This window comes from Vidua macroura, chromosome 5, assembly GCF_024509145.1.
Source record: "Vidua macroura isolate BioBank_ID:100142 chromosome 5, ASM2450914v1, whole genome shotgun sequence".
Classification (NCBI taxonomy): Eukaryota; Metazoa; Chordata; class Aves; order Passeriformes; family Viduidae; genus Vidua; species Vidua macroura.
The window spans coordinates 73,110,045-73,137,102 of NC_071575.1; the positions used below are offsets into that span (position 1 = coordinate 73,110,045).

The following is a 27,058-nucleotide window of genomic DNA, read 5'->3' on the forward strand; positions in this document are numbered from 1 at the left end:
GGCCCGGGGCCGCCATGGCCGCCATGGGGGAGCGGCCGCGGGCGCTGTTCCTGGCCGGGGTGGCCGCGGTCTACATCGCTGCCTTCGGCTCCCTCTACGTACAGATCCCCGGTACCGCGGCGGGGACTGCCGGGCGGGGCCGGGGGACCGGCACAGAGCCGGGAGTGGGGCTGGGGGAACCGGGACAGGGCTGGGAGAACCGGGATGGGGATGGGAGTGGGGCCGGGAGAACCGGGACAGGGACGGGGGAACCGGGATAGGGATAGGAGTGGGGCCGGGAGAACCGGGATAGGGATGGGAGTGGGGCCGGGAGAACCGGGATAGGGATGGGAGTGGGGCCGGGAGAACCGGGATAGGGATGGGAATGGGGCTGGGAGAACCGGGATAGGGATGGGAGGGAGACGGAGGAGCTGGGACAGGGCCGGGGGAACCGGGATAGGGACGGGGGAACCGGGATGGGGATGGGAGTGAGGCCGGGAGAACCGGGACAGGGATGGAGGAACCGAGACAGAGCCGGGAATGGGGCCGGGGGAACCGGGACAGCGACGGGGGAACCGGAGCAGAACCGGGAGTGGGGCCGGGAGAACCGGGATGGGGATGGGGAAACCGGAGCAGAGCCGGGAGTGGAGCCGGGGGAACCGGGATAGGGACAGGAGTGGAGCCGGGGGAACGGGACAGCGACGGGAGAACCGGGATAGGGATGGGGGAACCGGAGCAGAGCCGGGAGTGGGGCCGGGGGAACCGGGATAGGGACGGGGGAACCGGGATAGGGATGGGAGTGGGGACGAGGGAAACGGGATAGGGACAGGAGTGGAGCCGGGGGAACCGGGATAGGGATGGAGGAACCGGGACAGAGCCGGGAGTGGGGCCGGGAGAACCGGGATAGGGCCGGGAGGGAGACGGAGGAACCGGGATAGGGATGGGGGAACCGAGATGGGGATGGGAGGGAGACGGAGGAACCGGGACAGGGCCGGGGGAACCGGGATGGGGATGGGAGTGGGGCCGGGGGAACCGGGACGGGATCGGGGCCCGACGGAGCCGGGGCAGGGACAGTCGCCGTGCCCCTCCCGCTGCCGGGCTGATCTCCCCGAATCCCCGTTATCGGTTTCCCTCCTCCCGCCGCCTCCATCTCCCCGTTTCCCTGCCGCGTTTCTCCCTTCCCGGGAAGGCGGGCGGGCCCGGCGCGGCTCCGGTCGCCCGGAGCCCCCAGCAGCCGCCTCCCGTCCCCTCCACGTGGCTCCGGCAGCTCCTGGCTCGCCCCTGGGCTCTTCCCGGCGGCTGCAGCGGGAGAGCCGGGCTGGGGGCCGGGAGAGCCGGGAGAGCCGGGCTGGGGGCCGGGAGAGCCGGGCTGGGGCTGGAAGAGCCGGGCTAGGGCCGGGAGAGCCGGGAGAGCCGGGCTGGGGGCCGGGAGAGCCGGGAGAACCGGACTGGGAGCCGGGAGAGCCGGGCTGGGGGCCGGGAGATCCGGGCTGGGAGCCGAGAGAGCCGGGATGGGGCCGGGAGAGCCGGGAGAGCCGGGCTGGGAGCCGGGAGAGCCGGGCTAGGGCCGGGAGAGCCGGGCTGGGAGCCGGGAGAGCCGGGATGGGGCCGGGAGAGCCGGGAGAGCCGGGCTGGGAGCCGGGAGAGCCGGGCTAGGGCCGGGAGAGCCGGGCTGGGAGCCGGGAGAGCCGGGCTGGGAGCGGGGAGAGCCGGGCTAGGGCCGGGAGAGCCGGGCTGGGAGCCGGGAGAGCCGGGCTAGGGCCGGGAGAGCCGGGAGAGCCGGGCTGGGAGCCGGGAGAGCCGGGCTGGGGCCGGGAGAGCCGGGAGAGCCGGGCTGGGAGCCGGGAGAGCCGGGCTGGGGGCCGGGAGAGCCGGGAGAGCCGGGCTGGGGGCCGGGAGAGCCGGGCTGGGGGCCGGGAGAGCCGGGCTGGGAGCCGGGAGAGCCGGGCTGGGAGCCGGGAGAGCCGGGCTGGGGCCGGGAGAGCCGGGAGAGCCGGGATGGGAGCCGGGAGAGCCGGGCTGGGGCCGGGAGAGCCGGGCTGGGGCCGGGAGAGCCGGGCTGGGAGCCGGGAGAGCCGGGCTGGGGCCGGGAGAGCCGGGCTGGGGCCGGGAGAGCCGGGCTGGGAGCCGGGAGAGCCGGGCTGGGGGCCGGGAGAGCCGGGATGGGAGCCGGGAGAGCCGGGAGAGCCGGGCTGGGGGCCGGGAGAGCCGGGCTAGGGGCCGGGAGAGCCGGGCTGGGGCCGGGAGAGCCGGGCTGGGGCCGGGAGAGCCGGGAGAGCCGGGATGGGAGCGGGGAGAGCCGGGCTGGGAGCCGGGAGAGCCGGGATGGGAGCCGGGAGAGCCGGGCTGGGGCCGGGAGAGCCGGGAGAGCCGGGATGGGAGCGGGGAGAGCCGGGCTGGGAGCCGGGAGAGCCGGGATGGGAGCCGGGAGAGCCGGGCTGGAGCCGGGAGAGCCGGGATGGGAGCGGGGAGAGCCGGGCTGGGAGCCGGGAGAGCCGGGATGGGAGCCGGGAGAGCCGGGCTGGGGCCGGGAGAGCCGGGCTGGGGCCGGGAGAGCCGGGCTGGGGGCCGGGAGAGCCGGGAGAGCCGGGCTGGGGCCGGGAGAGCCGGGAGAGCCGGGCTGGGGCCGGGAGAGCCGGGCTGGGGGCCGGGAGAGCCGGGCTGGGAGCCGGGAGAGCCGGGCTGGGAGCCGGGAGAGCCGGGCTGGGGGCCGGGAGAGCCGGGAGAGCCGGGCTGGGAGCCGGGAGAGCCGGGAGAGCCGGGCTGGGAGCCGGGAGAGCCGGGAGAGCCGGGCTGGGAGCCGGGAGAGCCGGGATGGGACCGGGAGAGCCGGGCTGGGGGCCGGGGCGGCCCGGGTCGCACTCCCGGTGCCCCGGCTTTGTCCTCGGGGGAGTTCCGGGTGGTGCTGTCGGGTTTTTTTCCCGGGAATGCCGGGTTTTTTTCCCCGGGAACACCGGAGGTTTTTCCCAAGAGTGCTGGGTTTTTTTTCCCGGGAATGCCAGTGACTTTTTCCCCGGAGTGCTGGGTTTTTTTTCCCGGAGTGCCTGGGTGTTTTTCCCGGGAATGCTGTTTTTTTTTTTTTTCTGGGAATGCCGGTGATTTTTTCCCCGGAGTGCTGGAGTGTTTTTCCTGGGAATGCCGGTAATTTTTTCCTTGAGAACGCCGGTGTTTTTTTCCCGGGAATGCCAGGGTTTTTTTCCTGAGCATGCCGGTGTTTTCTCCTGGGAATGCCGGGGTGTTTTTTCCCGAGAGTGCCGGGGGTGTTTTTTCCTGGGAATGCCGGTGGTTTTTTCCCCGGAGTGTTTCTCCCGGGAATGCCAGGGTGTTTTTCCCAGGAATGCCGGGGTTTTTTTTTCCCAGGAATGCCAGTGTTTTTTCCCGGGAATGCTGGGGTGTTTTCTCCCGGGAATGCCGGGGTGTTTTTTCGCCGGGAATGCCGGGGTCTTTTTCCCAGGAATGCCGGGGTGTTTTCTCCCGGGAATGCCAGGTGTTTTTTTCCTGATAATGCCAGAATGGTTTTCCCCATAACGCCGGGGTGTTTTTCCCAGGAATGCCAAGGTGGTTTTTTTGCCGGGAATGCCAGGTGTTTTTTTCCCGGTAACGCCGGGATGGTTTTCCCGGTAACGCCGGGGTGTTTTTCCCCGCAATGCCGGGTGTTTCCCGGTAACGCCGGGGTGTTTTTCCCCGCAATGCCGGGTGTTTCCCGGTAACGCCGGGGTGTTTTTCCCCGGTAACGCCGGGATTTCCCCGGGACTGCCGGGTGTTTCCCGGTGACGCCGGACGCCGCTGTCCCGCAGGGCTGTACGGGCGCGAGGGGCTGCTGCCGGCGCGCCGGGTGCTGCGGCTGAGCGGGAAGGGGCTGTGGGAGCAGCTGCGCGATGTCCCCACGCTGCTGTGGCTCGGGCCGCGCCTGGGGCTGGACACGGAGCAGGGCATGGAGCTGCTGTGCCTGCTGGGAGTGCTGGCGGCTCTCGGGGCGCTGCTCTGCGACGCCATGCGCGACTGCCTGGTGTTCGCCCTGCTCAGGATGTTCTACCTGTCGCTGTACCAGGTGCGGGGACAGCGGGGACAGCGGGGTCTTGGCTCCTCCTGCCAGCTCCTGGCGTGCTCGGGGTGCTGGGGGAGGCACGGGGATGGAATCAGGGAGTGGTTGGGGTGGGAAGGGGCTGTAAATCCCACCCCGTTCCAGCCCCCACGGGCACGGACACCTCCCGCTGTTCCGGGGTGCTCCAAGGCCATCCAGCCTGGCCTGGAGCTGCACAGGGGCTGGGGACAAGGCCTGCAGGGACAGGACACAGGGAATGGCTCCCACTGCCAGAGGGCAGGGATGGATGGGATCTTGGGAATTGGGAATTCCTGGCTGGGCTGGAATTGCCAGAGCAGCTGGGGCTGTCCCTGGATCCCTGGCAGTGCCCAAGGCCAGGCTGGGCACTGGGGCTGGAGCAGCCTGGCACAGTGGGAGGTGTCCCTGCCATGGCAGGGGTGGCACTGGAGGGGCTCTGGGGTCCCTTCCCACCCAAATCATCCCAGGATTCCCTGGATCCTCCCTGGGGCTGGATCTCCAATGGGTCAGAGCCAGGTGTGGGGGGAGGAGGAGGAGGAGGAGGAGGAGGAGGTTTCACTTCCCTCTGAAATCAGGGAATTAAGGAAGGATAAATGATCTGTGTGAGGCCGTCCCTCCTGGCACTGCTGTCACCTCCCAGGGGTGGCTGTCACCTCCCCCTGCTCCTTGGCCTTGGCCCAGACTCCCGTGCCAGGGGGGCCCAGGGGGTCTCTCCCCGTGGGGAAGGGTGTGGGGGTGTCAGACCCCCCGGCCGAGCCCCCACCCCGCTCCCTCTCCGCAGGTTGGACAGGTGTTCCTGTACTTCCAGTGGTGAGTCAGGCCCCCCTCACCGGGGCTTCTGGGGGGCTCGGGGCTGGGGAACCATGGGGGGTTCACGGGGGTGGGGGGCACAGAGGGTTCTGGGGAGTGGGATGGGGGGCACAGTGGGGTGGGGGGCTCTGGGGACCAGAATGAGGGGTATGGGGGACTCTGGGGACCAGAGTGAGGGGTGTGGGGGGCTCTGGGGACCAGAGTGAGGGGTGTGGGGGGCTCTGGGGACTGGGGTGGGGGGCTCTGGGGACCAGAGTGAGGGGTGTGGGGGGCTCTGGGGACTGGGGTGGGGGGCTCTGGGGACCAGAGTGAGGGGTGTGGGGGGCTCTGGGGACTGGGGTGGGGGGCTCTGGGGACCAGGGCGGGTGGCACTGGGGGCTCTGGGGACAAGGACAGGGGCTGTGGGGCACTTTGGGGACTGAGGCACATCGGGGTGGGGAGCTCTGGGGACCGGAGCACGTCAGGGCAGCGGGGGCTCAGCAGGACAGGGTCCCCAGCCCCACGTCCAGGGCGTGGCCGCATCCCCAGCCCCCTGTGGGGTGCAGGGCGGGGGTCCCAGCGCTGTCCCCCACGCCCAGGGACAGCCTGCTGCTGGAGGCCGGGTTCCTGGCCGTGCTGGTGGCCCCCCTGCGCCTGCTGCGGCGGGGGTCCCCGGCCTGGAGACCCCACGACGCCGTCACCTTCTGGGCCGTGCGCTGGCTCCTCTTCCGCCTCATGTTCGCCTCGGGCGTGGTGAAGCTCACCAGCCGCTGCCCCACCTGGTGGGGGCTCACAGGTGAGGGGGGCTTTGGGGGTTCAGGTGAGGGGGGGTTTTGGGGGTTCAGGTGTTGGACAGGGTTCACAGGTGAGGGGGGCTTTGGGGGTTCAGGTGTTGGGGGGCTCACAGGTGAGGGGGGCTTTGGGGGTTCAGGTGTTGGACAGGGCTCACAGGTGAGGGAGGGGCTTTGGGGGTTCAGGTGAGGGGGGGTTTTGGGGGTTCAGGTGTTGGGGGGCTCACAGGTGAGGGGTGCAGGTTTGGGGGTTCAGGTGTTGGGGGGCTCACAGGTGAGGGGGGCTTTGGGGGTTCAGGTGAGGGGGGGGGTTTTGGGGGTTCAGGTGTTGGGGGGGTTTTGGGGGTTCAGGTGTTGGGGGGCTCACAGGTGAGGGGTGCAGGTTTGGGGGTTCAAGTGTTGGGGGAGTCCAGGTTTGGGGGTTCAGGTGTTGTGGGGCTCACAGGTGAGGTTGCAGGTTTGGGGGTTCAGGTGTTGAGGTGTGCAGGTTTGGGGGGTTCAGTCACTAGCCTGGAATTTCAGTGAATTATTGGGAAGTAGATTATAGAAAGGCCCCCATCCCCCCCTGGTCTGAGGTGCCATTTCATTTGGATTTTTCTGCAAGGAAGCTTTTCCCTGTTTAGCACTGACTCTATTGCGTGGTAGGGAAAATCTGCATTAGCCTGGAATTCCAGGGAATTGTTGGGAAGTAGATTATGGAAAGCCCCCCGTGAAACCCCTGTGTCCCCCAACCCCGAGGTACCGCTGAATGCAGAATTCCAATTCTGAATTCCAATTCTGGAATTCCCAGAACTGCTTGTACTCTGCAATGGGAAAAACTGGAATTAACCCCAAATTAGGTTCGATTTTTGGGAAGTAGATTACGGAAAGCCCCCCCAAAGACCCCTGTGTCCCCCAACCCTGAGGTACCGCTGAATTTGGAATTCCAATTCTGAATTCCAATTCTGGAATTCCCAGAACTGCTTGTACTCTGCAATGGGAAAAACTGGAATTAACCCCGAATTAGGTTCAATTTTTGGGAAGTAGATTACAGAAAGCCCCCCCAAACCCCCTGTGTCCCCCAGCCCAGAGGCACCCCTGAATTTGGAAATATTTTTGCACCGGGAAGTTTTAGCATTGCTCGTACTCTGCGGCAGGGAAAACTGGGATTAACCCCGAATTAGGTTCAATTTTTGGGAAGTCGATTACAGAAAGCCCCCCAAACCCCCTGTGTCCCTCAGCCCCCGAGGCACCCCCTAATTTGGAAACACTTTTGCACAGGGGAAAGCTTTTCCCTGCTTAGCATTGCTCGTACTCTGCGGCGGGCAAATCCAGCCTTCACCCGGCGTTGGGGTGAATTTTTGGGATTTGTGGCAAACCCCCGTTCCTGTGCCCCCCCCCCAGCGCTGACGTACCACTACGAGAGCCAGTGCATCCCCACGCCGGGCGCGTGGCTCGCCCACCAGCTGCCCGTGTGGCTCCAGAAGCTCAGCGTGGTGGCCACCTACGTCATCGAGGTGGCCGTGCCCGTGCTCTTCTTCGCGCCCCTGCGCCGCCTGCGCCTCTTCGCCTTCTACTGCCAGGTGGGGAGGGGGCTGCTCCCTCCGGGGGTGGGCTGGGCGTGCTGGGCTTCAGGTGGGCTGCTCCGGGGGGTTTGGTGTGGGTAGTTGGGATTTTATTAGTTTGGGGATTTTTTTGGGTGGTGTGCTAGTGAGTGTGGTGGGTTTAGTGTTGGTTAATTGCTGGTGTGCTTTTTGTTGATTTGAGATTTTATTAATTTGGGCTTTTTTTGGGTGGCACACTAGTGAGCGTGCTGGGTTTAGTGTTGGTTAAATATTGGTGTGGTCACTCTGTTGATTTGATATTTTATTGGGGATTTTTTGGGTGGCACACTTGTGAGTGTGGTGGGTTTAATGTTGGTTAATTGCTGGTGTGCTCTTTGTTGATTTGAGATTTTATTAATTTGGGCTTTTTTTGGGTGGCACACTAGTGAGTGTGCTGGGTTTAGTGTTGGTTAAATATTGGTGTGGTCACTCTTTGTTCATTTGATATTTTATTGGGGATTTTTTGGGTGGTGTGCTAGTGAGTGTGCTGGGTTTAGTGTTGGTTAATTGCTGGTGTGCTCACTGTTGTGAGGTTGGATTAGGAGAAAGGTAAAGTGGGTTTAAAACTTTAAAAGGGTATCAACAAAAATTCATTAACAGTAACTAAAAGAAAAAGTAATAAGAATCAGAATAAATCTTCTCTTTACAACTTTTTTTTTTTCTTACTGACAATGTAAGGAAACAAAACTTAAAATTTTGGTTGGTTTACTATTTTTAGAATAGGTGTTTTTTTTTTGGTTTACTTAGGGAGAGAACTCATTTTTGTTAATGGTACCCAGTGTCCTGTGGCCTTCAGTCAGTCCTGTGGCACCTCCAAGCCAATGACCATCCCAGTGGTCGTTGGTCTTTTTGTTGTGAGGTTGGATTAAGAGAAAGGGAAAGTGGGTTTAAAACTTCAGAAGGGTATCAAGAAAAAATTATTAATAGTAACTAAAAGAAAAAGTAATAAGGATTAGAATAAATTTTTAGACTGATTTTCTTCTCTTTACAACTTTTTTTTTTCTTACTGACAACGTAAAGAAACAAAATTTAAAGTTTTGGTTAGTTTACTATTTTTAGAATAGGCTTTTTTTTAGTTTCCTTAGGGAGAGAAATCATTTCTGTTAACCCAGTGTCCTGTGGCCTTCAGTCCTGTGACACCCCCAGGCCAATGACCATGCCAGTGCTGTGACCCCCACCTCGTGCCCCCTGTCGTGCCAGGGGGACCCCAGGGGGCTTCTCAGGGGATGGGGGACCTCACTCTGGGGGTGCCGGGTGTCCCATGTCCCGTGCTGTGACCCCGTGGGTCCCTTCGTGCCCCACGTTGTGCCAGGGGGGTCCCCATGGGGGGTTCAGGGGGCTGGGCTTGGCTCCTCGCTCTGTGGGCACTGGGACATCTCGTGGGGTGTCCCATGTCCTGTGCCATCTGTCCCCCAGCCCTGTGACCCACTCTGAGCCCCTTTGTGCCCCTCTTTGTGCTTGGGGGGGTCCCCATGGGGCCTCTCCAGGGCTGGGCTTGGCTTGTCCCCATGGGCACTGGGGCATCTCGTGGGGTGTCCCATGTCCTGTGCCATCTGTCCCCCAGCCCCGAGACCCACTCTGGGTTCCATTGTGCCCCTCTTTGTGCTTGGGGGAGCCCCATGGGGCCTCTCCAGGTCTGGGCTTGGCTCGTCCCCATGGGCACTGGAGCATCTCGTGGGGTATCCCATGTCCTGTGCCATCTGTCCCCCAGCCCTGTGACCCCCTCATTGTGCCCCCTTTTTGTGCTTGGGGGGTCCCCATGGGGGCCTCTCCAGGGCTGGGCTTGGCTCCTCGCTCTGTGGGCAGTGGGGCATCTCGTGGGGTGTCCCATGTCCTGTGCCATCTGTCCCCCAGCCCTGTGACCCACTCTGGGTTCCATTGTGCCCCTCTTTGTGCTTGGGGGAGCCCCATGGGGCCTCTCCAGGTCTGGGCTTGGCTCGTCCCCATGGGCACTGGGACATCTTGTGGGGTGTCCCATGTCCTGTGCCATCTGTCCCCCAGCCCCGTGACCCCCTCATTGTGCCCCCTTTTTGTGCTTGGGGGGTCCCCATGGGGCCTCTCCAGGTCTGGGCTTGGCTCCTCGCTCTGTGGGCACTGGGACATGTCCTGTGCCAACTGTCCCCCAGCCCCGTGACACCCCCCAACCCCGCCCCGTCCCCCCCAGGTGCTGCTGCAGGTCCTCATCATCCTCACGGGCAACTACAACTTCTTCAACGCGCTGACCATCGTGCTGGCCTTCTCCCTGCTGGACGAGGAGCACGTGGGGCGCTGGCTGGGCCGGCCCCGCAAGAGGCACGGCGCTGGTGAGACCCCCGAGCCCTCTTTGGGGTGGGGGGCCCTCCTGGGGGGACAGGGGACGTGGTGGCCACGCTGTGGGAGCTGCCACGCTCAGCCCAGGCAGGGGCTGTGCCCGTGGGGGAGCCCAGGGGTGTAGGGCACAGCTGTGAAATCAGGGAGTGGTTGGGGTGGGAAGGGGCTGTAAATCCCACCCCGTTCCAGCCCCCACGGGCACGGACACCTCCCGCTGTTCCGGGGTGCTCCAAGGCCATCCAGCCTGGCCTGGAGCTGCACAGGGGCTGGGGACAATCCTGCAGGGACAGGACACAGGGAATGGCTCCCACTGCCAGAGGGCAGGGAGGGATGGGATCTTGGGAATTGGGAATTCCTGGCTGGGCTGGAATTGCCAGAGCAGCTGGGGCTGCCCCTGGATCCCTGGCAGTTCCCCAGGCCAGGCTGGGCACTGGGGCTGGAGCAGCCTGGGACAGGGGGAGGTGTCCCTGCCATGGCAGGGGTGGCACTGCAGGGGATTTGAGGTCCCTTCCCACCCAAACCATCCCAGGATTCCCTGGATCCTCCCTGGGGCTGGATCTCCAATGGGTCAGAGCCAGGTGTGGGAGGAGGAGGAGGAGGAGGAGGAGGTTTCACTTCCCTCTGAAATCAGGGAATTAAGGAAGGATAAATGATCTGTGTGAGGCCGTCCCTCCTGGCATTGCTGTCACCCCACAAGGGGCTCCCACCCTTTGGAATTCTGTGTCCCAGTGAGGTTCTGCTGCTGCTGGGCCTTTCCCTCCTCATTCCCTTTCCCTGCAACGCTGGAAGCAGCAGGGACCCCCAGCATCCCTGGATTCAGGGGGTCCTTTCCGGGCCGGACAGGGGACAGGTGACACCGTAGGCAGGGCCCTGTGCCCGTGGGTGACCCCAGGGCTGTGAGGGGGGGTCCCAGGCAGGCTCTGAGCCCCTCCCTGGCCCAGGCTGGCCCCCCAGCCTGGGCTCGGTGCTGGGCACGCTGCTGGAGCTCGGCACCTACGGGCTCCTGCTCTGCTGGACCGTGCGCTACTTCGGCCTGGAGCTCGACTGGGACAGGAAACTGCTGGACTCCAAAGTGGGTACGTGCCGGGGGGCACGGCCCGTGTGCCCCTCCCCGCGGGCACCGGGGGCTGTCCCTGAGCCGGGGCTGTGCCTCCCCGCAGCCTTCACCTACCACGAGTTCACCACCTGGCTGCGGACGGTGACGCTGCCGCTGGTGGGGGTGGCCTTCCTGTCCCTGTCCTGGGAGATCCTCGTGGCCATGTACCGGTGGGTCTGGGGGACACCGGGGTGCCCCCGGGGCCATGAGGGACACCGGGGTGACCCCAGGGGTGTGGGGGACACTGGGGTACCCCCAGGGGCATGGGGGACAGTGGGGTGCCCCTGGGGACATGCGGGACACTGGGGTATTCCCAGGGCCGTGGGGGACACTGGGGTGACCAAAGGGCCGTGGGGGACACTGGGGTGACCAAAGGGGCGTGGGGGACACCAGGGTACCCCCAGGGGCGTGGGAGACACCAGGGTGACCACAGGGGCAGGGGGGTAACACCAGGGTTCCCCTAGGGGTGTAGAGGACACCAGGGTGACCCCCAGGGCATGGGGGACACCAGGGTGCCCCCGGGGGTGTGGGGGACACTGGGGTGCCCCCAGGGGCATGGGGGACACTGGGGTGCCCCCGGGGCCATGAGAGACACCAGTGTGCCCCCGGGGACATATGGGACACTGGGGTGACCCTGTGGGCATGGGGGACACCGGGGTGACCGCGGGGCTGTGGGGGACACCAGGGTGACCACAGGGGCAGGGGGGACACCGGGGGTGCCCCCGGGGGCAGGGGGGACACCGGGGTGACCACAGGGCCATGGGGGACACCGGGGTGACCCCGGGGGTGTAGGGGACACCGGGGTGCCCCCGGGGCTGTAGGGGACACCAGGGTGACCCCAGGGGCATGGGAGACACCGGGGTGACCCCAGGGGCGTAGGGGACACCAGGGTGCCCCCGGGGCCGTGGGGGACACCGGGGTGACCCCAGGGGCGTGGGGGACACCGGGGTGACCCCAAGGGTGTGGGGGACACCGGGGTGCCCCTGGGGCCGTGGGGGACACCAGGGTGCCCCTAGGGGCACAGGGGACACCGGGGTGCCCCTGGGGGCATGGGGGACACTGAGGTGACACTCTGGGAGGTGGGAAGGGGTGACCCCACTCTGGGATTTGAGCAGTCCGACACAGCATGGAGGGATTTTAACCCCCCAAACCGGGGGGGGCTGAGCCTCTGTGCCCCCATAACACCCCATTTGTGCCCCCCCAGCTGTGCCTGCGTCCGGGGATGCTTCTGGAAGCTCTGGGCCACCCTGCAGTGGGCCATCATGGCCACGGCCACCGTGGGCCTGTTCGCTGTTAGCCTGGTGAGGCCTGGGGGCCACGGGGCTCTTGGGGACCCCCGAGCCCCCCCCTCAGGCCGTGACAGAGCCCCCCTGCCCCCCCAGGTGCCCTTCACCTACATCGAGCACGAGTCCAACGGGAAGCTGTGGCCCGGGATCCACCAGATGTTCGGGGCCGTGGAGCGGTTCCAGGTGGTCAATTCCTACGGGCTCTTCCGCAGGATGACCGGCGTGGGCGGGCGGCCAGAGGTCATCCTGGAGGGCAGCTACGACGGGCACAGCTGGACAGTGAGTCACCCCAGGACAGGACTCCAACCTGTGCCAGGCCTGGAGAGCCCTTTCCAGGAGGAGTTTTCCCCAGTATCCAACCTAAACCTTCCCTGGTGCAACTCGAGGCCGTTTCCTCTCATCCTGTCCCTCGCTGGGATTGGAGCCACCCTGGGTCCTTTTCTTGGGGCTGTGGTGGCCCCGGGCAGGAGCAGGCCCTTGGTTGGATCAGGTGCTGGAGGTGTCCTGCTCCAGAATCCCAGGATTTTGGATGGGAATGTCCTTTTCCTGGGGCTGAGGTGACCCCGAGCAGGATGAGACACGTGGTTGGGTCAGCTGTGATTGGTGCTGATGTCCCTGTCACAGAGCCCCGGGATTTTGGGTGGGAATGTCCTATTCCTGGTGAGGATCAGGCTCTGGAGGCGTCCCTGTCACAGAATCCCAGGATTTTGGGTGGGAATGTCATTTTCCTGGTGAGGATCAGGCTCTGGAGGTGTCCCTGTCCCAGAAGCCCAGGATTTTGGGTGGGAATGTCCTTTTCCTGATGAAGATCAGGCTCTGTAGGTGTCCTGCCCCAGAAGCCCAGGATTTTGGGTGGCAGTGTCCTTTTCCTGATGAAGATCAGGCTCTGTAGGTGTCCTGCCCCAGAACCCGGGGATTTTGGGTGGGAATGTCCTTTCCCTGGTGAGGATCAGGCTCTGCAGGTGTCCTGCCCCAGAAGCCCAGGATTTTGGGTGGCAGTGTCCTTTTCCTGGGGCTGGGGTTGGGTTCCGGGGCTGTGCCGGGTCCCCGTTGCCGTGGCAGCCGTTGCCCGTCCCGCAGGAGATCGAGTTCATGTACAAGCCCGGGAACGTGAGCGCGGCGCCGGCCGTGGTGGCCCCGCACCAGCCCCGCCTGGACTGGCAGCTCTGGTTCGCCGCCCTCGGGCCCCACCAGGGCAGCCCCTGGTTCAGCGCCCTGGTGCTGCGCCTGCTGCAGGGACAGCCCGACGGTCAGGGACCGGGGACGCGCGGAGGGGGACCGGGGATGGGGACAGGGGACACGGGGAGGGGGACAGGGGATGGGGACAGGGGACAGGAGACACAGGGCTGGGGGCCTCTGGGAACAGGGGACACGGGGCTGGGCTCAGGGGACAGGAGACACAGGGCTGGGGGCCTCTGGGGACAGGGGACACGGGGTTGGGCTCAGGGGACAGGGGACACGGGGCTGGGGATTGGGGAGGCGGGGATGGGGACACGGGGCTGGGCTCAGGGGACAGGAGACACAGGGCTGGGCTCAGGGGACAGGAGACACAGGGCTGGGGGCCTCTGGGGACAGGGGACACGGCACTGGGCTCAGGGGACAGGGGACACGGGGCTGGGGGACATGGGGCTGGGGGGCTCTGGGGACTGGGGACACGGGGCTGGGGACAGGGGACATGGGGCTGGGGGCATGGGGGACTGGGGGCTCTGGGGACAGGGGACACAGGGGGCTGGGGACAGGGGACACGGGGGGCTGGGGGCTCTGGGGACCCAGGGTATGGTGGGACCTCCCCAGCATCGATGCCACCATGGTTTTGGGGTGTCCTGGATGGATTTGGGGTGTCCCTACAGCCTTGGAGGTGTCCATGTTTGGGTTTGGGGTGTTCCTGCAGCCCCGGGGATGCCTCCGGGTGTGTTTGGGGTGTGCTGGGGCTGTCCCCGGGTGTGTTTGGGGTGTGCTGGGGTTGTCCCCGGGTGTGTGGGGCTGTCCCCAGCTGTGTTTGGGGTGCGTTGGGGCTGTTCCTGGGTGTGTTTGGGGTATGTGGGGCTGTCCCCAGCTGTGTTTGGGGTGTGTGGGCCTGTCCCCACTGTGCCAGGGCTGTCCCCAGCTGTGTTTGGGGTGCGTTAGGGCTGTCCCCACTGTGCCAGGGCTGTCCCCAGCTGTGTTTGGGGTGCGTTGGGTCTGTCCCCAGCTGTGTTTGGGGTGCGTTAGGGCTGTCCCCAGCTGTGTTTGGGGTGTGTGGGGCTGTCCCCGCTGTGCCAGGGCTGTCCCCGGGTGTGTTTGGGGTGTGTTGGGGCTGTCCCCAGCTGTGTTTGGGGTGTGTGGGGCTGTCCCCGCTGTGCCAGGGCTGTGCCCAGCTCTGACCCCTGTCCCGCAGTGATCCGCCTGGTGCAGACGGACGAGTCCCGGTACCCGTTCCACGCCCGCCCGCCCACCTTCCTGCGGGCCCAGCTCTACAAGTACTGGTTCACGGCTCCCAGCGAGGGCAGGTGAGCGGGGAGGGGCCCCTGCAGCCCCCAGCCCGGCCTCGGGGGGGGGGGTTTGGGGTCACCTGAGCCCCCTGTGCCCCCAGCCCGGGCCCGGCACCGTGGTGGCGGCGGCAGCACGTGCAGGAGTTCTTCCCGGCCGTGTCCCTGGGAGACCCCACGCTGGAGTCCCTGCTCAGCCAGCACGGCCTCAAGGTGGGCACGGGGTGACCCCTCCCTGGGCCCTGAGACCCTCGCTGGCTCCTGACCCCCGTCCTTCAACACCCCTGATCCCACTGGCCCTGATCCTCACCCCCCCCTTCCCTTGCCCCCAACTCTCCCTGACCCTATTCCATTGCTCTTGACCCTCTCTTCCTTCACCTTGATCCCCTTCCCTCGCCCTTGACCCCTCAAGCCCCCTTTCCTCTCCCTGACCCACTTTTTTGGCCCCCGACCCTCTTCCCCCACCCTGACCCCCTTTTTCGGCCCCTTTTCCCCCCCCTTCCCTCACCCCTGAGCCCCCATCTCCCCCTCGGCCCCCTGACCCCCCTCTTCCTGGCCCCACCTCCCCTCCCTGACTCCTTTCACTTGCCCTGACCCTTTTTCTTGGCCCCCAACTCCATTCCCTCACCCTGGTCCCCTTTATCAGCCCCCGATCCCCCCTTCCCTTACCCCTGACCTTCTTCCCACCCTCTCTGTCCCTTGACCCCATTCCCACACCATGGGACCCTTTTTGACCCTTGACCCTTTTCCATCACCCCCCCAGTCCCATCCCACTCCCTGACCCCATTTTCCCCTCAGGACAAGTCACACCCTGACCCCATTTGTCCTTCAGCACAAGCCCCCTGACCCCATTCCCCACAGGACAAGCCCCCTGACCCCCTTTCCCCCCGATCCCTTTCCCCCCAGGACAAGCCCCCTGACTCCATTCCCCCCAGGACAAGCCCCCTGACCCCCTTTCCCCCCAGGACAAGCCCCCTGACCCCCTTTCCCCCCAGGACAAGCCCCCTGACTCCATTCCTCCCAGGACAAGCCCCCTGACCCCCTTTCCCCCCAGGACAAGCCCTCTGACCCCCTTTTCCCCCTGACCCCTTTCCCCCCAGGACAAGCCCCCTGACCCCTTTTTCCCCCCTGACCCCTTTCCCCCCAGGACAAGCCCCCTGACCCCCCTTTCCCCCGACCCCCTTTCCCCCCAAGACAAGCCCTCTGACCCCCTTTCCCCTGACCCCTTTTCCCCCAGCACAAGCCCCCTGACCCCCTTTCCCCTGACCCCTTTTCCCCCAGCACAAGCCCCCTGACCCCTTTTTCCCCCCTGACCCCTTTCCCCCCAGGACAAGCCCCCTCTGCGCCGCCGAGCTGACGCTGTCCTGCCGCGGCTCCTGGGCTCCGTGCGCCGCCTGTGCCAGCCCTTCTCGGGCCCCGTCCTGCTCTGGTCCCTCTACCTGGTGGCCGCCACCGCGGGGCTACTGCGAGCCCTGGCCCGGCGGGCCCGGGGGGGGCCGCCCCCCGCTCGCCACAAAGGGCCCCGGGAGCGGGGCGAGCGCAACGGGGCGCGGGGCTCGGAGGGGGCGCGGGGCACGGAGGGGGCGCGGGGCACGGAGGGGGCGCGGGGCGCCAACGGGGCGCGGCCCGAGGGCCGGCACGGCAACAAGAGGAAGAAGTAGCCCCCGCAGCCCCCCAGAAACGGGGGGCAGGGAGGGAGTGCCCCGGTGGGGGGGGCAGCGCTTGTCGGCCCCCGGCCCGGGGGGGGGGTGCCCGTGTGCCAGTGCCTTCAGCACGGGGTGGCCACGCGGGGTGGGGACACGCCCGGGGACCCCTTGGGGACACCTCTGCTTGTCCGGGGACCCCTTGGGGACACCTCCGCTTGTCCGGGGACCCCTTGGGGACACCTCCGCTTGCCCGGGGACCCCTTGGGGACACCTCCTCCTGCCCGGGGACCCCTTGGGGACACCTCTGCTTGTCCGGGGACCCCTTGGGGACACCTCCCCCTGCCCGGGGACCCCTTGGGGACACCTCCCCTTGCCCAGGCACTCCTGGGGACCTCTCCCTGGGTTTTGGGGGCTGCTTGGGGACACGTCCCAGTGTCTGGGGACCCTGCCCAGGAACCCCTTGGGGACCCGGCCCCAGTGTCGGGGGACCCCTCCCCAGTGCCCAGGGACTCCTTGGGGACCCCTGCAGACCCCACGGTGGGGGGGCTCAGCCCAGGTCAGGGGCTCAGAGCGGGTGGGGGCTCTGTGCCCGCGGGCTGGAGCAGTTTGGGCAGTGCCAGCCCTCTCCGGTTACCCTGCCCAGCCCCTCAGGTCACTTTGGGGTCCCCCCCGGCACTTTGGGGTGCTGCTCCCCGCCCATCCCGCGGTTCCCCCCTGCCTGGCTCCTCCCGAGCCCAGAAGTTTCCTATAATTTTCTAATTAAAGCCTTTGACATTCCAGCCCCGCAGCTCTCCTGGGATCCGGGGGGGTCCTGCCCGGGGCAGGGTGACCCCCGCGGGGGCAGGACCAGCACGGGGGTGCATCAGGAGCAGGTTTATTGTAGAGCCCCAGGGCAGGGCCTGGGGGTGCTGCGGGGGTCCCGGCAGGGTTTGGGGGTCCCGGCAGGGTTTGGGGTCACCAGCAGAGCTGCCCCGGGCAGTATTTGTCGATGAGGCCCTGGTAGTAAGCGCGGAGCTGCTGCACGTCGGGCAGCTCCTCCTGCTTGGTGTACAGGTCGAACTTGCTGTGGGGCAAACGGGGGGTCAGGGTGAGGGGGGGCTGGACCCCCAAAGCCGCGGGGGGGCCCGGCCGAGCCCCCAGCCCCCCCCCGGGCACGCACTTGAGCTCGCGGACCCAGGGCAGCATGCGCCGGTCCTCCTCCGAGCACAGGTGGCCGTAGTCGCCGTGGGCGTGCCAGGGGTAGAAGGAGTGGAAGCGAACCATGTAGAAGGCCTGGGGTGGGGGGGGGACACGGGTTTAGGGTGCTCCCCCCGCACCCCCAAACCTCCCGGGGGTCCCTGAGCCCCCCCCCCCCCCCGGGCTGAGCTCACCTCCTTGGGCAGGGCGAAGTTGTTGAACTTCATCACTTGGTACATGTACTCTGAAAAGGGGGGGGCGTGGGGAGGGGCTGGACCCCCACCAGGGGAACCCCGAGAGGGGCAGAGACCCCCAGAGTCACAGAGCCCCCCCCTGGGAGCTGCAGCCCCCCCAGAAGAGCAGCTCTGCCCCATGCCAAGGGCTGCAGTCCTTGCAAAGGGGGCAGTGGGAAGGGTCAGCGCAGCCCCCGGGGGGCACCAGGGCCCCGTTTGGGGCGGGGGGCTCTGCCCCCAGGAGGGAACCCCCCCCCAGCGCCCCAAACTCACCATCGTGGCCCCAGGACATGAGGACGTTGTCCAGGCCGCAGCCGGGCTGGTACATCCCGTACTCGGTGCTGGGGATGGGGCGGGGGCTGAGCGGCTGGACCCCCCCCCACAGCCGGGCCGGGGGTGCAGCCCCCGCCCCCCAAACCCCCCGGGGTCTCGGCTCACCTGTACCGGGGGTCTTTGGTGTCGGGGTTGTCCTGGAAAGTGGAGTCCCCGTAGACCACTGACTTCTGCACCTTGCAGCCCACCGGGAAGGTGTCCCCGACCACGGCCCACTGCCGGGGGGGGGCACGGGGGTCACAGCACCCCCCGGGGGTCCCCCGGCCGCGGGGGGAACCCCCCGAACCCCCTCCCCACCGTCCCGCTCACCTGCGGCTCCCCGAACAGCACCAGCACCTTGCCCAGGTCGTGCAGGAGCCCCACGAGGTGGAACCAGTCTGGGGGCGAGCGGGGCCGTGTCACCCCCGGGGCCGGGGCCCCCAGCGGGGGACAGGGCGGGCTCCGGCCCTACCTTTGTCGGGGTGCGCCCGGCGGATCCCCTCGGCCGTCTGGAAGGCGTGGAAGGAGTTGGGGAAATCCACGTCGGGGTCCGACTCGTCCACGAGCTGGTCCAGCAGCTCCAGCGCCTCCATCACGCTCATCCTCCGCAGCGAGCACGAGCCGTACTGGGCGCTCTGGGGACGCGCCACGCGTGGGGACAGCGCCGTGCCCGCCCCGCCACCCTCCCCGGGGCCGGGGGTTGGTGCCCCTCGGTGCCCCCAGACGGGCTGGGATGGGGCAGCGCGGCTGGAATTGGGGTGCGGGCGGGGAGGGCTGGGACACCCCCCGCTGTGGCGACAGCAGGGGACACGGGGTGGCACCGGGGTGACACCGGGGTGACCCGGGGCAGTTCCCACCTTCCTGCGGACGAACTCCACGGTCTGGTGGGTGTGCATGAGCAGGTAGGTGTTGTACACGCGGTCGATCAGCTTCCCCTCCTGTGGGGCAGCACCGGGGGGCTGGGGGGGCTCCGGGGGATCCCCCGCGTCCCCCCACCCAGCCCGGGGTGCCGGAGCCCCCCGGGGCTGCTCCCGCCAGGCTGTGGGGACAGCCGGACCCACGGGACCCCCGGCACCCGCCCGGTTTTGGGACCCCCCCCACTCACGGCGTAGTTGCGGAGCTCGGTCTTGGCCTTGCCGGGTTTGGGCTCCTCGGAGGAGTCGGGGCCCTGCGGGGGACGGGGGCTCAGGGGGACCCGCGTGGGCACTGCGGGACGGGGACAAGGACAGGGACACGGCACAGGGACGGGAGTGGCTCGGGGGTCCCACCCTGCCCCCAGCACTGCGGGACGGGGACAGGGGGTTGGGGACAGGGGGACACCGGCCCCAAGGCCGGTCGTGTGGGATCACGCCGTCACAAGGGGTCACAGTGTCACCCACCAATGCACGGGGTCACACGGTGTCACACTCTGTCACACGGTGCCACACACTATCACACTTTGTCACACGGTGCCACACACTATCACACACTATCTGTCACACGGTGTCACACGGTGTCACACGGTGCCACAGATCACCGCACACTGTCCCCCCCCGGGGTACAGACGGACCTGGGGGTGCCATCCCCGCTCCCTGGGTGGGGACAGCAATCCGGGGGTTTCTACTGGGGACAGTATGAGGGTCCCTGCTCTGCCCCACGGGCGCTGTGGGACGCCCCCCGGGCTGGCCCTGACCCCCCAACCCCACCCGGGGTGGGGAGCAGCTCCCCATGTCCTCGAGACCCCCACCTGCAGGGGGGTCCCCTAGGCTGGGACCCTTTGGGGTGGGGTGGCACCCCCCAGCAGGGATGACATCGCCAAGGGGTCCCCTCTGCCCCCCGGGTTTGGGGTGGCCCAGGTGTGCCTGCCCCCCCAGGTGTGCCTGCCCCCCCAGGTGTGCCTGCCCCCCGAGGTGGAGCCCCCGGGCCCCGCTCACCGCCTGCAGGCTGCTCATGGTGGGTCTGGGGGCTCGCGGGCTGCGGGGCGGCCGCCGCACCCCCGCTTTTATGGCGGGGGGTGGCGCGGGGGGGGCCCGCCCGGCCCCGCGGGCACAATCGGTGACCAGTTAACCCGCCCCGGTTAATGTTTGACCCCGCGCCCGCCTGGGGGGCTGCGGCTCCCGGAGGGGGCTGGGGGACCCCCGGCCCGCCCCCGGGCTGGGGACCCCCGGGTGGGGCCGCGGAGTGACCCCGCAGGGACACGGGGAGCGGGACCGGCCCTGGGGACGTGGGGCACGGGGGGGCTGGGGGCAGAGTGGGGGCACCGGGCTGGCACTGCCCCGGGGGGGAGACCGGGACAGCGCGATGGCACGGGATGACAGGGCACGGAGCAGGCTGGCACGGGTGGGCACGGGCACGTGTGGGCCGGGACAGGGCACGGACACGGCCGGACATGGGCACGTGTGGGCACAACCGGGCACGGACACACGTGTGTGTGTCCCCAGTGTCCCCATGTCTGTCCCTACAGCCCTGTGGACGCAGCCCCCGCCTGTCACCTCCTGCCCCTGAGGGACCTGGCGCCTGTCCCTGGACACGACCACCCTCACCCACCCCCTGCCCTATCCCCGTGGGATCTCCGTGCCCCATCCCACCCCCATGGGATCCCCGTGCCCCATCCCCGTGGGATCTCCGTGCCCCATCCCCATGGGATCACCGTGCCCCATTCCTGCCCCATCCCCATGGGATCCCCGTGCCCCATCCTGATTTCCCATCCCTGTGGGATCCCCGTGCCCCATCCCTGCCCCATCCCCATGGGATCACCGTGCCCCATACCTGCCCCATCCCTGTGGGATCACCGTGCCCCATCCCACATCCCATACCCATGGGATCCCCGTGCCCCATCCCGATTTCCCATCCCTATGGGATCACCGTGCCCCATCCCACCCCCATGGGATCCCCGTGCCCCATCCCTGCCCCATCCCCGTGGGATCTCCGTGCCCCATCCCGATTTCCCATCCCTATGGGATCACCGTGCCCCATCCCTGCCCCATCCCCGTAGGATCCCCATGCCCCATCCTGATTTCCCATCCCTGTGGGATCCCCGTGCCCCATCCCACCCCCATGGGATCACCGTGCCCCATTCCTGCCCCATCCCCGTAGGATCCCCATGGGATCACCGTGCCCCATACCTGCCCCATCCCTGTGGGATCACCGTGCCCCATCCCACATCCCATACCCATGGGATCCCCGTGCCCCATCCCTGCCCCATCCCCATGGGATCACCGTGCCCCATACCTGCCCCATCCCCATGGGATCACCGTGCCCCATCCCTGCCCCATCCCCATGGGATCCCCGTGCCCCATCCCGATTTCCCATCCCCATGGGATCACCACGCTCCATCCCCATGGGATCACCATGCCCCGTCCTGATTTCCCATCCCCATGGGATCACCGTGTCCCATCCCTGCCCCATCCCCATGGGATCCCCGTGCCCCATCCCACATCCCATCCCCATGGGATCACCACGCTCCATCCCCGCTCCTCCTCACACGCTTTGTTTATTCCACACAAAGCAGGATTCCCGGGAAGCAGCGACGCTCCGCGGGCTGGGCCAGGAGGGGTCGGGCACCCACCAGGCTCAGAGGGGGCAGGGAACAAAGGCCCCCCAGGGGAGGGGACAAAGGCCTGGGGACCCCCCCGCACCCCTCGGGTCCCCTCGCGCCCCTCGGCAGCTCCATGGGGGGGTGGGAATTCCTGGGACACCCACGGGGTGGACACGACTCCTGGTGGCATCCGTGGGATCCCATCCCAGAACGTCCCGGGACACCCAGGGGACACCTGGAGACATTCCTGGGACATCCCGTCCTGAAAGCTCCCGGGACAGCCAGAGGATGGACACCCGGGGACAGCTCCGTTCGTGTGGCACCCAGGGGACATCCTGTCCCAGGACCTCCCGGGACATCCGGGTGTTCTGGGGCATGGGAGGATTGGGGTGCTCCCAGGAATGGGGTGCTCTGGGAATGGGGGTGCCCCTGGAATGGGTGCTCTAGGAATGGGGTGCCCCTGGGCATGGGGTGCTCTGGGCATGGGGTGCTCTGGGAATGGGGGTGCTCCTAGAATGGGGGTGCCCTTGGGAATGAGGTGCCCTGGGAATGGGGGTGCTCTGGGAATGGAGGTGCTCTGGGGGAATGGGCATGTTGCTCTGGGAAGGGGGTTCTCTGGGAATGGGGTTCTCTGGGAATGGGGTTCTCTGGGAATGGGGTGCTCCTGGGAATGGGGGTGCCCCTGGAATGGGGTGCTCTGGGAATGGGGCGCCCCTGGGAGGACAGGGCTGTTCTGGAGGGAGTGGGGGCTGCTGCTCCTGGGGGGCTGCTCAAGCTGCTCCCAGGAGGGGGGGTGGGACAGTGACCTGGGGTCACACATCCCTGTCCCACCGGGCCATGGGGTGATGGCCCTGGCAGGTGACAGCCCTGGGGGGGGACAGCGGCACCCCGGGGTGACAGGGATGTGACACATCGTGACATCCTCGTGTCCATGGGCCACCGCCCCGTGTGGGCACCCCCTGAGCCTTTGGGGACGCGACGTGGGGGTGTCCCCGAGGGCGCAGCAGGGGACAGGGCCAGGAGTGGGGACAGGTCCCGGACAGGGCAGCAGTGGGGCACAGGACCCCAAACTTTCCACTGCCCCCCACATTTGGAGACATCTCCCCATCGCCAGCTCCTGCCGGGCTGTGGGTGACACGGGCTGGGGACACGGGACAAGGTGCCAGGGGAGGGGACAATGCTCACGCTGAGGAGGGCAGGACCCTCCCCAGCACCCGGGAAGGTGCCAGCCCCAACCGGGACCCCCAGGTGGGGAAGGTGCTGGGGGCTGCCCCGTCCCCCAGCCCGGAGCGGGGTCCCTGTGCCCTGTCCTTGCAGGGCCCCCGCAGCCCCAGCGTCACCCTGGGGAAGGACTGGGGTGCTGGGGGTGCCCCGGGGGGGCTCCGGGGGTGCCACAGCAGGCACGGGAACGCTGAGTCAGCAGGAGCGTGGCCGGAGGGTCTTGCACAAGGTCCCGGTGCTGCTGCGGTCAGCGGGATTCCCGGCGGCCCTTGGACCCGCCCCGGACGGACTGGCCACTGCCAGCCACCAGGGGCCACCCCGGGTCACCGCGGGCCACCACCAGCCAGCCGCCAGGGGCCACTCTGAGCCATCAAGAGTCGCTACGGGCCGGCACCGGTCACCGCGAGTCACTCCGGGCCACCGCCAGTCACTGCGAGCCACCGCTGGCCACCACGGATCACGTTGGGCCATCACGGGCCACCACCGGCGCCCGCGGCGCCGCTGCCAGCTCCTGTCCATCAGCGGCCACCGCGTGGCAGCCCCTGGTGCTCCGTCCGGAGGTTGCGGTGGCAGGAGCCCCCCGGGGCCACCCCCGGCCCGCGTGGGCGGCGCGGAGGAGCCCGCGGCGGTGCTTCAGGGGGTCCCGCGGGGCGGGGGCGCGCCCCCCGCTCAGCCGTAGCTGTGGGGGCTGTTGGGGTTCATGGGGGACGAGTCCCGGCGCCCCCACTGTCCCCGCAGCTGCCACAGGCGGTGGCTCAGGTTCTGCACCTGGCAGGTGCCCAGCACGCAGCCCACCCGCACCAGGTGTCGCCCGGCGTGGCGGCGGCCCCGGGCCGGGCGGGGGTCCCGCCGGGGGTCGTGCCGCAGGATGAGGCGCCGGACGTGCCACGGCGGGGGCCGGGGGGCGAGCGGGCGGTGCCGGAGGGCGACCCACGGGCCGTGCCGCGGAACCGGCGCTCGGTGTCGCAGGGTCCCGATGGGCTGCGGGGCCGGGGGGTCTCCGGGGAGAGCGGGGATCCCCTCCGGGGGGCTCCGCGCCGGGGGGGCCCTGCGGGAGAGAAGGGACGGGGTCAGGGGGACACAGCTGCGGCTCCCGGGCACGGGGGTGGCACCGCGACAGCAGCGCGGGGGGGGGGGGCACGGGGGCACCTCCTGAGCCCGGAGCCAGCGCTGTGCCCGGGGCTTCCGGAAGAGGAGGAGGAGGAGGAAGCAGCCGGAGCAGGGCAGCAGCCGCTACCTGCAGGCACACACGTACCCCGAGCACACGGACACGTGTCCCGCACACACGACACCACCGGGCACCCGCGGGTCCCCCCGGAGCCCCCCGCCCCGGCTCCCCCCGCTCCGCCCAGCCCGTTCCCACGGCCTCTGCCCCGGCACCCACGCGGCCCGGCTGCGGCACCCACGCCCGTGCCCCGGGCACCCGCGGGGGGGGCCGGCCTCAGGGCACCCCCGCAGTGCCGCAGGGCTCCCCTGCGCCTCAGTGCCCCCGTCCCGGGGACACCTTTTCCTCGGGGGACCCCTCCTGAGTTCCAAGGAACCCGGAGCTTTTGGTCCGATTCTTAGTCCCGTCCTTCTCTTTTCCCTGTTTTTAATATTTTCTCCCCATTTTGACCCTCGTCCCGTGCCCCAGAGGACCCCAGCCCCAGCGCAGCCCACCCTCAGGCTGCCCGGGCCCCGTGGGGTCGGGGTGCCGCGGTGCCCTCCGGCCACGGCCGTGCCGGGGCTGCCCCTCCCGCAGCCCCGGAGCTGGCGGATCCCCCGCAGCCAGGCGGGGATCCCCGGGCGCCGGGGCCGGCCCGGGCGCGCTCCCCGAGCAGGGACACGCACACGCACGTGCGGTGTGTGCACACGCACACGGGGGGGGCCGTCCCGCCCCCAGGTGTCATTTCAGCACCCCACAGACCCCCCCCCCGGGCACCCACACCGGCCCCCGGCACCCCCGAGCTCCTGCACGCACAAAATCTCTGTCCCGGCGTGTGCCAGCCCTGGGCGGCTCTGGCACACCTGGCACACCTTTGCACACCTTTGCACACCTTTGCATACCTGGCACACCTTTGCACACCTTTGCACACCTGGCACACCTTTGCACACCTGGCACATCTTTACATACCTGGCACACCTTTGCACACCTTTGCACACCTGGCACACCTTTGCACACCTCTGCACACCTCGCACCCCCCGGGCGCACCCTGACCCCGGTGCCCCCAGCGGGGGCCGAGACTCCGCACCCCCCGCCCGCCACCGCGTCCCCCGGGCTGGGGGCCCGGCAGGAGACGGTGCCCCGGGACCCCCCAGGCCCCCATCCCGGGCAGCTGCGGGGGCGGGGGGGGGGGCACGGGGAGGGCGCGGGGCTGGGTCGCGGGCAGGGGGTGCGGGGCCGGGCAGGGTGCGGGGAAAGGGGTGCGGACGGGCAGGATGAGTGGGGAGGGGGGTTCGGCAGGGGCGAGGGCGGGGGGCTCGTCCCGGGCAGAGAATGCGGGCAGGGGGTACCAGAGGGGTCCGGGAAGGGATCGGGGTAGGGGTGCGGGCAGAGGGTGCGGGCAGGGGTCGGGACAGGGGTGCGGGCAGGGGTCGGGGCCGGGAGCGGGCAGGGTCCCTCACCTGCGCGGCGGCAGGGCCCGGCCGTGGGGCAGCTGCAGGAGGCACAGCGCGAAGCTGACGCAACCCAGCGCCAGCGGGGCCGGGGCTCGCATGGCCGGACGGGACGGGACGAGCGGCGGCGGCGGCTGCGGGACACCCGGGGCGGGTGGCTCGGCGCGGGGGTCGCGCTGGGGTCCGGCTCCAGATCGCAGCCCCCTTCTCGTCCTCCCCCCGCTCCGCTCCCTCCCTGTGCCGCAGCCCGGGGGGCGGCGCGGGGTCCCGGCGGTACCTGAGCGGGATCGGGCTGCGCTGGCTCGGGGTCGGCTCTGTCCCCGCTCGGCGCTGCCGCTCCCCGCCCCGGCCCAGGTTAAATATCGCCGGGGCCGGCGGGCGGGTGGAGCCCAACGGGACGGGAGGAGCCGCGGGCGGGAGCAGCCCCGCACCGCCCTCGGCTCCGCACCGGCCCCGGACCCCCGGCCGCGCACCGGCTCCGCACCCTCCTGGCACCGCACCGGTCCCGCAATCCCCAAGTCCCGCAGCACCCCGGCCCCGCAGTGCCCCTCCAGACCCCGCAGTGCCCCCGGCCCCTCCCCAGTTCCGCAGCCCCCAGCCCCGCACCGGTCCCGGCCCCGCGCCTTCCCTGGCACCGCCCCAGCCCCGCAGCACCCCAGGGCCGCGCCGGCCCCGACCCTCGGCCCGGTACCGCACGGACCCGGCCCCCTCGGCCCCGCTGCCCCCGGGACCTTCCCGGCGCAGGGCCGGGGCCGGGGGAGCGGCCCTGGGGCTGGGCTGGGGGACCCATCTGGGGGGCAGTGGGGCAGGGCTGGCCGGGGGCTATCGGGGGGTCTGGGCACCCCCGCAGCGCGGCGGCGGCGGGGCCGGGTCCGTGCTGCCCCGCGCCACGTCGCGCCGGGCCCTGCCAACCCGGCCGTGTCCTCCCGCCGGGCACCGCCGGGCAGCGGGGCCCCCCCCGGGCACCCCGACACCCCCCTGCCCGGCGGGGACCCCGGGGGGGCAGAGCCCACCCAGTGCAGCCCAGTGCCCCCAGTATGCACTGCCCCATCTGCCGCCGCGGCCCGCTCGGGGGGCAGCACCGCCCCCCCGGCTTCTCGCAGGGCTGATTCCGTGTTTTTAAGCATCACATGGGGCCTTGTAAAACAATTGAGGAATGTAAATCCGCAGGGATCAGACCGGTCCCGCTCCAGCAGCTCCCCCAAACCCAAACTGGGGAGGTGGGGGTTCCCGGGGGGCTGCTCCTGAGCCGGGCAGGGCAGGGGTCCCCACGGTTTCCCTCGCTGGGACCCCCGGCCGGGACCCCCAACCCCTGCTCGGGGTCGGTGCTCCCGGTGGGGTTGGGGCGAGGACCCCCAGCACCCCCGGGTGTCCGAGGCGGCCCGGACCCCAGGCTTGGGGGGTACCCTCTCCCCCCGGCGCGGCTTCCCCAGGCCGAGGGGCCGGGGGCCTCCGCGTGCCCGGAATCGCTGGGATTCTTCCGCATTATCGGGACACAAAGGCTCCACACACCCGGCCCCGTGCGGGGGGATTTGGGGCAGCACCTGATCCCGGCGCGGTGGGGACCGGCCGGGGGCGGCGGGACGCGGCCCTGAGCGGGGCGGGGGGCACGGCCGGCCCCCGTGCCCCGACCCCCGGTCCCGCCCGGCTCCCGGGGAGTTCCTGCCGCGTTCTGGGCTCTTCCGCTGGGCTGCTGCTGGATTGCCCCAGCGAGAGAGAAACCCGGCTCAGAACAAGGCCGAGAGCAGCGTGTGGGGGTACGCGGGACACCCTGGCCCCCGACCCCCGCCCTGAGCCCACCGCCACCACCGCGGTGTCCCCACGGCTGTGCCCACGGGGTGTCTGGGGCACAGATCTCAGAGGTGACATCTGTCACCCAGCACGGCACAGCGCCAGCACTCCCACAGCGACCCCAGGGCCATTCCGGGCTCCCGCCTGGGCTCCCCTCCCAGGACCCGGGTCCCCGTGTGGGGCAGGGCCAGCCGCTGTCACC

At 68.7% G+C, this 27,058-nt stretch overlaps 3 protein-coding genes across 3 annotated transcripts; 1 reads left to right on the top strand and 2 right to left on the bottom strand.

The window, feature by feature from the left end:
• The first annotated feature begins 2 nt into the window (after positions 1-2).
• On the top strand, positions 3-16,790 carry LMF2 (lipase maturation factor 2). Its single transcript, XM_053977068.1, has 14 exons — positions 3-111; positions 3,777-4,030; positions 4,824-4,852; positions 5,431-5,627; positions 7,006-7,184; positions 9,370-9,508; positions 10,457-10,591; positions 10,676-10,781; positions 11,816-11,912; positions 11,994-12,176; positions 12,978-13,146; positions 14,275-14,386; positions 14,470-14,578; positions 15,694-16,790. Exons 1-14 carry the CDS (start codon positions 15-17, stop codon positions 16,024-16,026), a joined length of 2,139 nt encoding a protein of 712 aa, XP_053833043.1. The 5' UTR covers positions 3-14; the 3' UTR covers positions 16,027-16,790.
• Positions 16,791-16,853: 63 nt separating this feature from the next.
• On the bottom strand, positions 16,854-19,663 carry MIOX (myo-inositol oxygenase). The gene is made up of 10 exons (XM_053978338.1): positions 19,646-19,663; positions 18,838-18,900; positions 18,590-18,670; positions 18,205-18,367; positions 18,063-18,130; positions 17,859-17,968; positions 17,694-17,761; positions 17,382-17,431; positions 17,171-17,283; positions 16,854-17,074 (listed from the first exon to the last, which is right to left on the bottom strand). Exons 1-10 carry the CDS (start codon positions 19,661-19,663, stop codon positions 16,966-16,968), a joined length of 843 nt encoding a protein of 280 aa, XP_053834313.1. The 3' UTR covers positions 16,854-16,965.
• Positions 19,664-23,138: 3,475 nt separating this feature from the next.
• ADM2 (adrenomedullin 2) lies at positions 23,139-25,371 on the bottom strand. Its single transcript, XM_053977104.1, has 2 exons — positions 25,075-25,371; positions 23,139-23,518 (listed from the first exon to the last, which is right to left on the bottom strand). Exons 1-2 carry the CDS (start codon positions 25,164-25,166, stop codon positions 23,140-23,142), a joined length of 471 nt encoding a protein of 156 aa, XP_053833079.1. The 5' UTR covers positions 25,167-25,371; the 3' UTR covers position 23,139.
• Positions 25,372-27,058: the final 1,687 nt, after the last annotated feature.